The following is a 16,244-nucleotide window of genomic DNA, read 5'->3' as shown; positions in this document are numbered from 1 at the left end:
TAAATGGATTTAGTACGATGTATGTACATGTATACATACACACACACACACACACACACACACACACACACACGGTGCAAGGAATGTCGATCAGTGGTAGAGTGCTTGCCTAGCATGTACAGGGTCCTTGGTTCAGTCCTCCATATTAGGAAGCAGAGAAAGGCAGACTGATCTCTGAGTTTGAGGTCACTCTGGGCTTCACAGCAAGTTCTAAGCCAGCTATGGCTGCATAGTGAGGCTTGTCTCAAAATTTTAAATAACATAAGTCTGTAGGGAGATGACTATGACTATGTGTGGTTTTAACGATGCTTTTGTCATTTTGCTCATAGGGTGGAGTGCTCTTGCTGGTGCTGGCTTTATGTTGTAAAGTTGGTTTTCACACGGCTTCCAAAAAGCTCTCTATAGATGTTGGTGGAGCTAAGCGCCTTCAGGCCTTATCCCAGCTTGTTTCTGTGTTTCTCCTGTGCCCGTGGGTGATTGTTCTTTCTGTGACAACTGAGGTAAGACTGAGAATTGTGGGTAACAAGTAAAGTGAGTTACTATTGGGAAGAATTTCAATTCAGAAAATTGTTTCTGGCTTTACGAGGCAGGGTTTCTCTGTGTGGCCTTGACTGTCCTGTAATTTGCTCTGTAGACCAGGGCAGCCCCAACCTCTGCCTCCGGGTGCTGGGACTAAAGGCAAGTGCCACCACACCACCTGGCTCAGTTCCAGATGTTTTTAATCTAAGACTGACAATGGCTTAAATTATCCTTGCTTTTTCTTTAGTTTCCCTGCCCCCACTGGAGTTAATTTTAATTGTTTATAAAAGTGTAAGTCAAATACTCTTACATTTGCATATACTTCCCATTTTTATGGCCCAAAGGCACCTGTCAAGAAAATTCAGTTAACCTTAAACTCAGAGATTTTAGGTACTTAGTATTTATAAAATTCAGCAACAGTGGGGGTTTGTTGTTAATACCCTGGAGAACACTGGGAAAACGGACCAATATCTTGTGACTCTTACATGCTGGCATTTTGTGAATCATATTGAGCCTGAGTATTTCTGTTTGTGTATAAGCCGACTAGCTTTCTCTCCGTAGAACACTGATGGTGATTGTGTTTTTCTCCTCTAGAGTAAGGTTGAGTCTTGGCTCTCTCTCATCATGCCTTTCACCACAGTCATCTTCTTTGTCGTGATCCTGGATTTCTATATGGATTCGGTTTGTTCAGTCAAAATGGACGTGTCCAAGTGTGCCCGCTATGGATCCTTCCCCATTTTTATTAGTGCTCTCCTGTTTGGGAATTTCTGGACACATCCGATAACAGACCAACTCCGGGCTCTGAACAGAGCAGCACACCAGGAGAGCACAGAGCATGTCCTGTCAGGAGGAGTGGTAGTGAGCGCTGTGTTCTTCATTTTGTGTAAGCATTTGCCCTCATTTTTATTTTCATTAATCTACTTTTATGGTTTCTGATGTTTAAGCCTTCAGTTTAGAAATTATTAAGCACTTGCAATTTAGTACTCGATGAAAGTAACCATGTTGATGGCTTAAACATTCAAAACATGCATAATATTCTCTCTTTTCTCTTGGTAGCGGCCAACATCCTATCATCTCCCTCTAAGAGAGGACAGAAAGGTACCCTTATTGGATACTCTCCTGGAGGAACACCACTCTATCACTTCATGGGGGACGCTTTTCAGCATAGCTCTCAGTCGGTCCCTAGGTTTATTAAGGACTCACTAAAGCAGATTCTTGAGGAGAGTGACTCTAGGCAGATCTTTTACTTCTTGTGCTTGAATCTGGTAAGATTTTTCAATATTAGTGCTATATTTTTAAAGCACAGTGTTTTTATTTTGACAGAATGTGTAATTTTAGTACTTTACAAGTTTCTGCTAAAGTTTACATTTTTCTCTAATTAGTAACAACAATCCTATTCAAATGAAGCAAACAATCTTTTCAGTATTGTGATAATTCTGTTACTACAGTAGCTTGTAAGAGGCAGAGCTGCCTTGTAATAGGATGTCAGTACATACTGCTGCTGCTGACATTTTAGAGCCCCTTCTGTTGATTCCTACAGACATAAAAATCAAGCAACTGCCTTTTAGTATGTAAAATGCCTGTGTCTGGTTAGCTTGCTTACTTACAATCTATGTTGAAATACAGTTTCCAGCACTAAAGTTTTAAGCACATCTTCAAAGAAGGTTTGGGTAGAGGTTTAAATTGTTATGATTAAAATCTAATAATTCTCTGCAGTGATGTACTACTCCCATAATCTCTTAACCCTCTTTTTAGCTTTTTACCTTTGTGGAGTTGTTCTATGGCGTGCTAACCAACAGTCTAGGCCTGATCTCAGATGGATTTCACATGCTCTTTGACTGCTCGGCTTTGGTCATGGGACTGTTTGCTGCCCTGATGAGCCGGTGGAAAGCCACCCGGATATTCTCCTATGGGTAGGTATGCTATCAGGGCACCGTTTCTTTAGTATAGTGCAGAGTCCATCTTCAAAAACAGAATTGTATTACTTCCAACACAGATAATTTCAAATCTTTACTTCATTTGAAGTTGATAGGGAATATGAGCACACATTTGATTAATACTAAATGGCAGTCAGTTCAGGATTATTCTTCCTAATACAACACTTAAGAAGCAAAAAGAAAAAATACCACCAAAAATGTTTGCATTTTTGTTCACCATATTTCTTTGGATTATAAAATATCCATAGCTATTATCCTTGTTAAAAGTATTCAAGGGGCTGGTGAGTTGGCTCAGTGGGTAAGAGCACCCGACTGCTCTTCCAAAGGTCCGGAGTTCAAATCCCAGCAACCACATGGTGGCTCATAACCATCCGTAACAAGATCTGACGCCCTCTTCTGGAGTGTCTGAAGACAGCTACAGTGTACTTACATATAATAAATAAATCTTTAAAAAAAAAAAAGTACTTACATATAATAAATAAATATAAAAAAAAAAAAGTATTCAAAATTTGAAGTTAGTATATATGAAAACATCCTCCCATTATTGCCAATAATTCAATAAATGTTATAATAATTGTAGTAAGATGTACTCTAATAAATCCACCTGTAATTGATTGTTTATATTTTGGAAATCTTGTGTGGCTTCTGTTTTGTTTTGTATGTTGAGTGTTTGGCTACACTGTTGGCTACACTGTGTGTGTATGTGTATACCATATGCATGCCAAATGCCCACAGAGGCCAGAAGAGGCCGTCGGATCCTTGAGTCCCTGGGTGCTCTGCAAAACAACAACTGCTCGTAACCTCTGGCCCACCTCTCCAGGCCTAATGGTTTATATTTTGAAAGGTGAATGAACCAATATACAAATAATTTTGGTACAGACAGAATCTGTGTGCCATGAAATATACAGTATACATTATACAGTATACATTAGAGGTTTAGAGAGAAACCGTTGCTAAAAAGTTAGATAAGGCTTTTTGTAAGAAGGGCATAAAGAAGGATTTTGTATATATAAAATTTTATATTTTAATACTCTTTTTAATATTACTATTATTAGTATTTTAAATTTTGATAATTTTACAGTATTATTTACTTAGTATAAAAAGCTGGGCTTCTTTCCTCACTTTTTATTATGTTTCTAATGTTTATATTTTTAAAATATTTATCTTTCTTTTCTAAAAAATATTACGTGTTTTTAGGTATGGCCGAATAGAAATTCTCTCTGGATTTATTAATGGACTTTTTCTGATAGTGATAGCGTTTTTTGTGTTTGTGGAATCAGTGGCTAGATTGATCGATCCTCCAGAACTTGACACAAACATGTTGACAGTAAGTCTTTCTTCTCCTGTTTAAGCTTCCACTTACTTGCATGGCTTTTCCTTACCAACATTAGCTAGTTATGATATAGTATAGTTTTAATTTTGTTTAAATCAGCATAACTTCATTCTTAGTACACTGTCTCCTTTATACATTGTTTCATTTTCTGTGGTTTTTGGTAACTAGTTTATCATGGTCTATTAAATGAAAATTTCTTTAAATAAATAAATTTGAGGTTTTCAGTGATTGCATACATACCTTTAATCCTAGAACTTTGGAGATGATCAGAAGGACTCTGGGTCTATTCCATTACTGTTGCTCTTCGTCTCCTAGGCCTGATTTGTACTTTATCATAGGTGTCTGTATGTAGAACAAACACTGCATATTGGGCAGTGTAGTGTGTACCATCTATAGCTTCAGGAACACAGTGAGATCTTAAAACTTCTGTCCTAACAATAAACAAAGACTACAATGTTTACATTGTTACTGCAGACTCTTAGAAATTAATCCTTTTCTCAAAGATCTTAGACAAATATAAGGTTATATTCTAAAACATACAGGTTCCTTTATGACTTAATTTTTTCAAAGTTATATTTTTAAATAACTGAGGGCATTTGTACATTGTTAAAAATAAAATCAGAGAAAAATATAAAATTGTACAGGCTTTCCCCAATAGATTATATAAGTATTATAACAACCTTTAGTTCTTCCTGTCCCCAGCCCTGTGGATGTCATTTCCTGCAGATGGTACATCTTCCTTCACTCTAAGCTTCTGAATCCTTGGAGGTTTGCTTGTGTTTGTTCTGTTGGGAAACTTGCCCTAACATTCCCTCTTCTCTTCCATCCCCACAGCTTCCCAGGTACTTCCTGTCAGTATCCCTGCTGTATCTTATCCCTGCTGTCTCTCCTTTTCGCAGCCCTGAATTGAGGTTGCTGTTTAGTCAGTCATTCTTCCACACTAAGATGTGTTTAAGACCCTGAGTTATGTATCATTAACTCTTTTATGCTGGCACTTGGATTTTTAAGTATGTGTAAGGTATTTTGCCTGCATGTACATATACACCACATAGGATGCCTAGTGCCATAGAGGCTGAGAGGGCATGGGGTCCCCTGGAACTGGGGTTATCAATGGTTGTGAGCCACCATTTAGGTCATGGGAATTAAACCTGGGTCCTCTGGAAGAGCTGGCCAGTGCTTTTAATGACTGAGCCATCTCTCCAGCCCTCTAGTACTGACCTATAGTAGGAAAATAAACAATTCTCAAATCATTAAAAGTAATTTGGAGTTTTGGTTAAGTTGTACAGTTGGACCAAGGATGTGCCTGTCTGTCTGTTTTGAGCGGGGTCTCACTAGGTAGCGCTGGAATTCACAGAGATCCACCTGCCTCTGCTTCCTGAATGCTGGGATTAGAGACATGTACCACCATGCCCAGCCAGGATTTGCCTTTCTATGTCACTTAAGTTCAAATTCTTGTACCTTTTTTTTCTGGTATCTGAAAGTTAGAATGATCCTTCCAAAATATTTTACAATTCACATTGTTAACATTATAGATTTATTTGGGTAACTTAGTGAAGTTTACTATGAGTAGTTTTTAAAGTCTCAGTAGAAAAACATAGCTATGTAATAACTTCTAAATAGCAACTTTTTTTTCTAAGCTTTAAAATTAAAGCTTTTCTTTTCTCCTTTTTGCTAGCCAGTTTCCGTCGGAGGGCTGATAGTAAACCTTATTGGTATCTGTGCCTTTAGCCACGCCCACAGCCACGGCCATGGAACCTCTCAAGGAAACTGCCACTCTGATCACGGCCATTCCCACCATGCACATGGACACGGCCATGATCACGGTCACAGCCATGGATTCACGGGTGGAGGCATGAATGCAAACATGAGGGGTAAGTCCTTCGGAAGTGCTCTGCTGCCTTTCAGCTGGCTCCTGAGCTGGGGCGCTTATTTGTTTCCATTAAATACTGGCCTTGCTGGGACCTGAGGAACTGGAGCCAATAATGAGGCATACTAAAGTCTCATGCACTGGTCAACTCTGGAGCATCAGCCAATTTGGGCGTTAAGAAAGGTCACATGGACAAGCTGGAGAGATGGCTCAGTGGCTGAGAGCCCTGTGGTTACCCTTGCAGAGGACCTGTGTTCAATTCCCAGCACCCACATGGCGCTCACACCTGTCTGTAGCTTCCAGCTCCGGTGCTCTGACACCTTCACATAAACATACATGCAGGCAAAACACCAATGACAGTAAATAAAAATGTTTAGAAAAGGAAAGGTAATGTGACTAAAGTTCTTATGAGTTCAGGCTGCATACAATCACAATGACAAGCTGGACGTGGAAAAACATGGTTTTCCGTAGAGGCATATAAAGGATAGTTTAAACATTTAGTTGAATAACAGCACAAGCAGTAATGAGTGATCTGAAGTAAACTCACCCTATCCAGCACACCCGGGAGGGGCATGAAAACACATTCCAAGAACAGCCGTGTTTTAAAGAAACTGAGGTCACATGACTCTTGTTTTCTTGGTGTTTTCACAAACACTCAGAATTCTCACATGAGTCCTGTACCCTGTTCCAACATTGTGGTACAATTACTACTCATGATTTTTTTTAAAAGATGCCTAAGATTATAGCTCAGTGAAAAGTACTTGCCTAGTATGCCCAAGGCTCTTAACACTGGAGGAAGGGGGAAGCAGGGACTCTATAAAGTGCAGCTTTGTGGGTAACCTTGAGGATGTTGCTCAGTGAAAGTTCATCACAGAGACACTGTTGTCTCAAGACTCTGCGTACACATGATGAAACTCAGGCTCAGCATGAAATGGCAGCCAGAAAGAGAGGAAGGGCAGTCATTGATCATTGGCCTAATGCTCCCATTAATGAGTAGTTTTGAAGATCCATAATCTATGCAATACTGTGCCTGTAGGCAACGATCATGTATTATACCATAAGAAGTAGGAAGGGCAGATCTTGTGTTCACTCCACAATAGCCATTTAGAAAGTGAAGGAGCTAGAGATTTATCTAGTCACATAGCAGTCGCGTACCACACATGCAGCCTTTGATTATCAGCACCGTAAAAACAAAAAAGGAAATACACTTGTGCATAAATACCCATGTTTAAATCAATTGCTGTAAGGATAGTCTTTTTCCATATACACAGTAGAATATTTTGATTGCCAGGGAAATACTTAAGTGAACATTAATAAACTTTCATGACCAACAAAACAGGGAATGTTTGCTGTATTATAAAAATAATTAGGTTGTATTAAACTCTTTTGTCATTTATACCAGTTGTTTAATGTTAGTAATTTGGGTAATGTCAAAACTGGGAGCTGTACAGTGACTCGGGAGAGGGTCTGCCGACCAGTGCTGCAAGCCTGACCATAGTCAAAGGGGCTCATGTGATGGTGGGAGGCAGAGACCAATTCTACAAAGTTGCTCTGACGACCGCTACATGTGCACTGAGTCATGTCAGCCACACTCATGGTCCACGTACACACAGTAATAAAGACTTTTTTTCCAAAGAATACTTTGCTTTACTTCAAAATTTTTGTAAGAAGTAATAACCTTCGGGGGGAGGGTACAAGGACTTTAGGGACAGCATTTGAAATGTAAATGAAGAAAATAATAAGTTGTTTAATAAAAAAGAAGTAATAGACTTTAAGAAATTTTTTTTTCAAATACGAACTTGACTACATCATTTACTAAAAGATCTTTCTAAGATTATTAAAAATACTTAATTTTTTAACTAGTTATATAACCTTTTAAAAGACAAGATCTTGCTATGTAGCACATTTAGCCTTGAAGTACATACATATTTTTTAGAGACAGGATCTTACTATGTAGCTCTGGCTAGCCTAGAATTCTCAGAGATCTGCCTTGCCTTTGCCTCCTAAGTGCTGGGATTAAAGGTGTGTACCATTGTAACTGGCAAAAAATAAAACTATTTTTTAAAAAAATAAGAAAACAGGCTCAGTACAGGGCTCAGTAGTAGAACTCTTGCAAGGCCCTGCATTCACGAGAGAAAAACAAAGGCACCTGCTTCAAGCATGATTCCTAGGACACCAGCAGAGACAAAGTCTACTGTGTTAAACATAGCACACTGTGCCTTGGTTGCCTGCATCCTTATACAGTGTACTCGAGAGTCCTTGACAGCAACCATGTTTGTGTCACTGATGGGCCAGCTGCTAGAAGGTGCCTGGTACTGAGAGCCAGCGATGCTGCTAGAATGGATAAGAGTTAAATCAGATCAACTTTAATGTCTTATTTTGTAGGTGTATTTCTCCATGTGTTGGCAGACACACTGGGCAGCATCGGCGTGATTGTGTCCACAATTCTTATAGAGCAGTTTGGATGGTTTATTGCTGATCCCCTGTGTTCTCTTTTTATTGCCGTGTTAATATTTCTCAGTGTGATCCCACTGATTAAAGATGCCTGTCAAGTTCTACTTCTGAGACTACCACCTGACCTTGAAAAAGAACTGCATATTGCTTTAGAAAAGGTAATTTTCTCACTACTTACTCTGTCCTTTAAAAATATCACTTAAAGTTGAATGAATTGATCTAACAAGTAATATGCAGGATATAAATTAATAAACTACAATTTAACTTCATAAATAAAATAAACCCAGACTTAGTAGCCTATAATCTCAGTTGCTTTGTAAAATGATCAGAATTTAAGGCCAGCCTAGGCAATTTTAGTGAGGCTGTCTGAAAACAGCTAGAGCTGAGGACATAATGCAGTGATCGGCAGAGTACATACCTACATGTGCAAGCTCTAATTCACCTGGAGCTATTGGAAAGGGAGGGAGAGGAAAGGAGCAGAAAGGAGCAAGGAGATGGAGCAGTGCACAGACGGGCGCTAGTACATGGAGGGACTGAGAACAAAGATGCCGACTTTCTAACCTCTCTTCAGGTGTTGGCCTTAGAATTTTGGTTTTTGTTTTATCTTTGTTTCTTTTCAGTATTATTTGAAATGAAGGTGAGCAGGGCATGATGGGAGATGTGCTCCCGGCACTTGGGAGGAGGATGAGAAGTTCATAGCTGCCTTGAGCTACACCACCACCCTGTTTCAAAGGAAGAGACAGGAAGCTGGGGTGCTCAATACTCAGTAGAGTGCCTGCCTCACGCACCTGAGAATCTAAGTTCAGTCCCCAGAACCCATGGAGACATGGAAGGAAGGTGCGATAGCCTCACCTGCAGTCTCAGTGGGTTGGGACAGCCTGATTTGTAAGCTGCAGACCACACATCCTGGTTTAAAGAAGGTGGAAGGCACTTCTTTTTTTTTAAAGATTTATTTATTTATTATATGTAAGTACACTGTAGCTGTCTTCAGACACTCCAGAAGAGGGCGTCAGATCTCATTACNGATGGTTGTGAGCCACTATGTGGTCACTGGGATTTGAACTCAGGACCTTCAGAAGAGCAGTCGGGTGCTCTTACCTGCTGAGCCATCTCACCAGCCCGGAAGGCACTTCTGTATAGACAGACACACACACACACACACACACCTTATTTGAAACAGTGTTTAAGGGACCTGGAAGACTGGAAGATGGCTCAGCAGTAAAGAGCTCTGGTCGTCCCTGGGTTCCCAGCACATACTTGGCAGCTCACAGCCATCTGTAACTCCAGTTCCACAAAAAAGAAAAAAGTGCTTGGGAACAAAGTAAACCATATATAGTTAACTGTTTAATTAGTAGACTCCTGTTTTGTGATTATAAAGTTATAGGATTAGTGCACAAAACTAATAGTATATCCTTTCACATAAAAAATAAATAAATTTTTTTTTTTGGTTTTTTTTTTTTTTTTTTGGTTTTTTTTTGGTTTTTTTCAGAGACAGGGTTTCTCTGTGTAGCCCTAGCTGTCCTGGAACTCACTCTTGTAGACCAGGCTGGCCTTGAACTCAGAAATCCACCTGCCTCTGCTTCCCAAGTGCTGGGATTAATGGCGTGCGCTACCACACCTGGCTTTTTTTTTGAGATAGTCTTTCACGGTATACTCTGTTTGGCCTGGGCCTCACTGCAGCCTGGGCTAGCTTCACATTTTCAGCAAATCTCCCTCAGCTACCCCAGGATTGCAGGCGTGTGCTACCATGGGGAGAATGGAGCCTAAAAAACGAGTTGAACAAAGCCTCGGGCAATAGCCAACTTTATTTAGGGCATCAGACAGTTTATACTGTTGGGGTTAGGAGTCACATGAGAATGTTTCTCCACAGGGGCATATCAACAAGTGACAATAGCCAGTGGTGATGAGTAATCTGAAGTACAGGAGACTCGCTCTTTGCACTGTACCTGGGAGGGGCATGAAAGTTCCTCCCATGAACAATTCTGTCTGTTTGAAAACTCTGAGGTCACAGACTCTGGTCTGCTTCTCTTGGAGTTTTCTAACAAGCACAGACCGTGGTGTGACATTTAAGAGCAACAAGTGCTCTTGTAGAGGACCCAGGTTTAGTTCCCAGTACCCAAATGGCAACTTGGTTGTCTATAACTCCAGTTCCAGGGGATCCAGTGACCTCTTCTGACCTCCATGAACACTGAACACACAAGATATGCATACATACATACATACATACATACAGACAGACAGACAGACAGACAGACAGACAGACAGACAGACAAAATACTCATACACATAAAATAACAATAAATAGATCTTTAAATAATAATCACAAACAAGCCCATTGCAGAGAAGTACAACAAAATATAAAAAAGAAAATCAAAATCAGATGAAAATTTATAACACATTATAAGTTGTTTCACTACATAAAAATACTTAAAGAGGTTGCTCAGCAATTAGAACACTGGCTGTTCTTCAGGGAACCTACATTCGATTCCCAACACCCACGTGGCAGCTCCTAACAGTCTATGTAACTTAGTTCTAGGGGATCCAACACCTTCTTCTGGCCTCTTGGGAACACCACACAAATAGTGCACAGACACATGCAGGCAAAACACCCATACACATAAATGAAAAACAAAAATATTTTGGAAATTAAAATAGCAAAATACTGTTTGGTAAGCTTTTTCCACTTAATGGCTCCTCACAGGCTGCATCCCAGGGCTCCTCACAGGCTGCATCCCAGGGCTCCTCACAGGCTGCATCCCGGGGCCCCTCACAGGCTGCATCCCAGGGCTCCTCACAGGCTCACTGTCCCAGGCTTTTCATCCTGTTGCTTGCCTCCTCAGCTGTGTGCTCTCCACCTGTGCTTAAACTACTTTCTGATTTCTGGGGAAATGTACATGTATCATAAGTAAAAAATGATTCAAAAATGATACATTTTAATGCCAATATAATATTAGACTTACTTAGCTAGTTTTCTGTAGTTGATAATTTAGCCAATCCTGTTGTGTTGAAAACTGAGGGTATCTTTTAAATCTGTCATTTCTGTAACTGTGTGTATGCATGTTTGTCAGTATAAAGAAAGCTATAGCTCATTAAATATGCTCAGGTAACACTTAGAATAAATGGAATATGTTCTATATGTCTTAAACACCTTACTACAAGCTGTCTGTATCCTGTGTTTTCTTCTCTGGCCTTACTATAATGATTTATAGACCAAATTATCTGCATATACTTTAAAAAATCACTTATACCACCTCCCCACTTATTTTGCAGATACAGAAAATTGAGGGATTAATATCATACAGAGACCCTCATTTTTGGCGCCATTCTGCCAGTATTGTAGCAGGAACAATTCATATTCAGGTGACATCTGAGGTACTGGAACAGAGAATTATACAGCAGGTAATTCTTGTTTGTGATAATTCATGTATAAAATTGTATATACCATATGGCTTAGTAGTTTACTGGGCATAGCAGGGCTTGCCTTTAATCCCTGCACTCAGAGATACAAAAGTAAGGGGAGCAGCATGAATTGCAGGCCAGCCTGCAATCTTTTTGTTTGGTTGGTTGTTTGGTTGTTGTTGTTGTTGTTGTTGTTGTTGTTGTTGTTGTTGTTTGAGACCGGGTTTCTCTATGTATCCCTGGCACTCTGTAGACCAGGCTGGCCTCGAACTCAGAAATCCACTTGCCTCTGCCTCCCAAATGCTGGGATTAAAGGCGTGCACCACCACCGCCCAGCCCAGCCTGCAATCTTAAGACCCTGTCTCAAAAAAGAAAACTTGCACTAAATACGTTATTGTAAATTCTTTGATTTTCTGAATGTTTTCACAGGTTACAGGGATACTTAAAGATGCAGGGGTAAACAACCTAACGGTGCAAGTAGAGAAGGAGGCATACTTTCAGCATATGTCCGGCCTAAGCACTGGGTTTCATGATGTTCTGGCTATGACAAAGCAAATGGAATCCCTGAAATCCTGCAAAGATGGAACTTACATCATGTGAGACACACCCCTGCCTGCGGCATGAGCAATAGAGGCTCCATGAGGTTGTAATGTCAGATCAGAGTAAAAGTGGCACATAATTGTACAAACACTTTTTAATCTCCCTACTGTTGGATTAAGGAGTCTTTTTTTAAAAGAAAATTGAGATGCAGAATGAGGCATTCATTGTATAAGAAAATTGTTTGTTGCTCTGTTTGAATTATGTGCTTGACATTGGAATGAACATGATGTAACCGTACACATCATCTTCAGGAATGGACACATAATTAATGATGGATTCTGGTGAAGACCAAAATTTCTTCTGTGCATTTACTTTCAGTCAGAAAGCATCTCCACTGTAAATATGTATTTACATGTTTATTACAAAGACCCAGATGAAGTTTTTAAGCTGATTTTTTTGCATATCTGAAGGACAAAATGAGAATAAAGTTCTATATTTATGAATTTTCTGTATATAAAACTAATTTCTAATTATAACTTAAGTCCATTAAGTAAAAGCTGTATTTCTACTTGAAATGTAAACTATTCAGGAGAAATTTCAACCACTGATTTGAGATAAACAAAGAGAATAGAGAACTATGATATAGTTCTTGGTGTATTACAAGATTTAACCACTCCATTAAATAAATTTTTTTTTTATTTTTGGTAGTATTTGCAAATGAATAATTGATTACAGTAAAAAACTAATGCTAAGTTGTATCATGTTATTCCCTGTCGCCTTTCACCTCCAAGATTGAATCTCTTGCCCAGGGCCCCTCACAGGCTGCATCCCAGGGCTCCTCACAGGCTGCATCCCAGGGCNTCACAGGCTGCATCCCAGGGCTCCTCACAGGCTGCATCCCAGGGCCCTTCACAGGCTGCATCCCAGGGCCCCTCACAGGCTGCATCCCGGGGCCCCTCACAGGCTGCATCCCAGGGCCCCTCACAGGCTCACTGTCCTAGGCTTTTCATCCTGTTGCTTGCCTCCTCAGCTGTGTGCTCTCCACCTGTGCTTAAACTACTTTCTGTTTTCTGGGGAAATGTACGTGTATCATAAGTAACAGAGTAGGTTTTTTAAGATGTAACTGAAACTCATGATTTTCAGACACCATAAAAGCAAAATAGCCTATAATTACTTTGTAAAGTTTTGTCTAGCATACTTTTCATTTCCAGTTTTAGTTGGGTGTATAGTCTAAAGAACCACATGCGGTTTTATGACCACCAAAGGATGCTGTTCAGTGCAAACCTTTGAATACTTTCATTATGTATGAATTTTGATGAACAGGGTGATTTAGAATATGTACTATTTCCTATCATAATGGCAACATTTTGAAACATTTTAGTATGTAAGGGTACTTAAGACTTTGTTGCAGGGTGTTGTGGCCAGGCCTTTAATCCCAGCACTTGGGAGGCAGAGGCAGGCGGATTTCTGAGTCTGAGGCCAGCCTGGTCTACAGAGTGAGTTCCAGGATAGCCAGGGCTACACAGAGAAACCCTGTCTCAAAAAAACAAAAAAAATAATAATAAAAATGAGCACCACCACAGTTAGATAAGGGATTTTTTTTTTTTTCAATCATTTGAAGTGTGGAGACCCACCTGTAATCCAGATACTTGAGGTGGGAAGATCCACCTTTAATCGGGGCCACGTCTTCCCCTGGCAGTCTATATAAAGGCCATGAAGAAGGAAGCTTGCTCTGCCTGCTTGCTCTCACTGGCAAGAGCATTCCTTCACTGGCATTAGAGCCTCCTTCAGGATTCTGTTGTGTACTGAAGACCAACTGAGACATCAGCCTCATGGACTGAGCAACTACTGGACGCTTGGACTATCAATCACAGCCAATCACTCTAATCCCCTTTCTAGAGAGAGAGAGGTTATCTTGTAAGTACTGTTACTTTAGAGAATCCTGACTAACATAGATTTTGTTGGACCAAAAGTGGGATGGTTCTTGGGCAACAGGGTAGAAGAATAAAGTACCACACAGAATGGAGGGAGACTGAGCGCCCATGGCTTTAGGTCAATCAGCCTCTTTTTAAGTATCTGGAATAGGCTTTTCAGATCACCAACATATAATTAAAGCCTCTCCTAGGAGGTCAGAGAGTCCTGAAAGCCCATGGTGTGAACTTTATTGCAAACTTAAGGAGATTATTCATCTGATTTTCTAATGGTGAGCAGCGATGGATTTAATGACCTTATATGTGAAACATTTGACAGTTTGTGGAAGGGAAAATGATAATGCTGGTAAGATGATTTCAGCATCTACAGATGAGCTCTGTGATAAAATTAACCAACTTCTAGCATCCCAGAATATGACAAAGGACAATGACTTAGTGATAAAATTGTCCACTCCAGATGCACACAGTCTAAACGTTTCTAAGTGTCCCCTAAAAGACGGTCTTTTTTCCAGCAGCCACAGAACTCAAGTTGAAAAAAAATAAAACTAAGTCCTCATTATAAGACAGCTGAATTACAGTGAAAACTAAATTAACAGCGGTCAGGGTGTCAGCGGTTAAAGTAAGGACATTTATTGACAAGGGACGGAACCCTGTAACTTGGGATGGGGTTGTGTGGGAGGATCCTATTGAAGCTGAGAGCTTTAAACTCTTAGCTTCTCGAGGTTTACCTCACCTGGGGAAGTAGTCACCCTCCCCTCAGCCCCACCCTACATTTTAGAGAGGGGGGTGCTGGGGGTTTAACTTCAAGAGGCCAAACTGAGATACCACTCAGAGTCAAAATGTCCTCGGTGGTGAGAGGCACAAGTCGGTGTAGATGGTAGTGGTCGCTAGCATCTATCCCTATCCCAATGCTAAGGGTCTGCATTCTAGAAGACACCAATCATAGAAGGCTAAGTGAGACGAGGTCAAAGACACTTGGCAGGCTTAAAACAAGAAAGCGTGTGAGTAAAAGCAAAATAACAGCCACAGTGGCTAAAAGTGCCACCATGGAGTGACTTCAGAAAGTCTAATAAGTATGCCAATAGTGGTTGAGGACGAGAAGGAACCTTACCCCAGGCTAGGGCCAAGCAATATTAGAGTAAGGAAATAAACGGGGGGCAGGGGAGGGTGTTAATAACTCACTATGGCTACTCACTGAGAGGTGCTTGGAGACAGGTTTCACTGGGGTTCATACGAAAGCTTCCACTCTGCAAAAGGCAGGTCTCCAAAAGGTTCACAATAGGACATTGGGGCCTTGGGGCGGGGGCTCTCCAACTCTGGACAGGGGACTTATGGTGACAGCATGCATCTTGGTCAAGCAGGATTTGACAAGGAAGGTCTGGTCCAGGCAGCATCCAGTATTATTTTGGCCTGTGAGAGGATTTAAGAAAGACTTGGTCTCCTGATTCTGTAAGGAGGTGACCCTGAAAAGGTAGATAGGTACCTGGGGATTCCCTTATCCTAATACGAAATGGCAGCCCTACTCTTCCTTGGATGGGACTCTGAAATGGCAAAGCCCTCCCCTGGTCTGGGCAAACAGTTTTGTCATATGTATAGAAAGTATCGCCCGCTGTGCTCCCCTTCAGAGTGACTGCAGCCTGAGACTTCTTTCCCTACAGAGACCCCTAACAAAATTAGCTAACCTGCCTGCTTATCCCAATGCGGAGTAAACCTGCTGAGATTTCTGGCTGCTGCTAGTACATCGCTGTAAGAGTCGGCATCCCTCCAAAGCCCACCTTTTCTGAACATGTGTCTGTTATTCAATACCTGTAACCAGTCCAAAGCCATGTACATCCTCGCAAGCATGATGGTTTCAAAAAGGACCATCGCTTTAAGCGCTACTAAAATGTTAACAGGGCTCAGTGAGAGCCTCCTTTTCTAGCCTGATGCTTTCTAGTCCGAAAGTCGGTCTTGTGTGACTTTGTCCACCCCCAGGGAATCACACAATTCCAAAGGACGTTGGAGATCTCTTTAACAGAAAAGACGTTAGCTCAGTAGCAGAACCAATGTTTGGGCCCAAGACTTAGAACCTAGTCAAGGTCCAGATGAGCCTTTCAGTCTCTGCCTGGACGGCATGGGAAGCATCAGAGAACACACAGGCCTGGATAAGCATGAATATTTCTTAGCTGATAACTGACTTGGTGGTGTGAGACATCAAACTCGCTGTCTTGGACTGTGTGACAGGCACTGTACTTGAAAGAAAGGAATTTGAGTGTTTACATGGA

At 40.8% G+C, this 16,244-nt stretch overlaps 1 protein-coding gene across 1 annotated transcript in view; it reads left to right on the top strand.

The window, feature by feature from the left end:
• The window catches only part of Slc30a5 (solute carrier family 30 member 5), a 29,910-nt gene extending 17,154 nt beyond the window's left edge, over positions 1 to 12,756 (top strand). The window contains exons 8-16 of the mRNA XM_021208213.2: positions 330 to 500; positions 1,114 to 1,402; positions 1,576 to 1,784; positions 2,275 to 2,432; positions 3,654 to 3,783; positions 5,465 to 5,660; positions 8,042 to 8,268; positions 11,381 to 11,509; positions 11,939 to 12,756. Of these exons, the coding sequence (XP_021063872.1) occupies positions 330 to 500; positions 1,114 to 1,402; positions 1,576 to 1,784; positions 2,275 to 2,432; positions 3,654 to 3,783; positions 5,465 to 5,660; positions 8,042 to 8,268; positions 11,381 to 11,509; positions 11,939 to 12,109 (1,680 nt within the window). The 3' untranslated portion in view covers positions 12,110 to 12,756. The remainder of the gene's footprint in view (positions 1 to 329; positions 501 to 1,113; positions 1,403 to 1,575; positions 1,785 to 2,274; positions 2,433 to 3,653; positions 3,784 to 5,464; positions 5,661 to 8,041; positions 8,269 to 11,380; positions 11,510 to 11,938) is intronic.
• The last annotated feature ends 3,488 nt before the right edge of the window (positions 12,757 to 16,244 follow it).

This window comes from Mus pahari, chromosome 11 (genome assembly GCF_900095145.1).
Source record: "Mus pahari chromosome 11, PAHARI_EIJ_v1.1, whole genome shotgun sequence".
NCBI lineage: Eukaryota > Metazoa > Chordata > Mammalia > Rodentia > Muridae > Mus > Mus pahari.
Note: the sequence above shows the minus strand (reverse complement) of the source record. Positions and strands in the feature narration are given on the sequence as shown.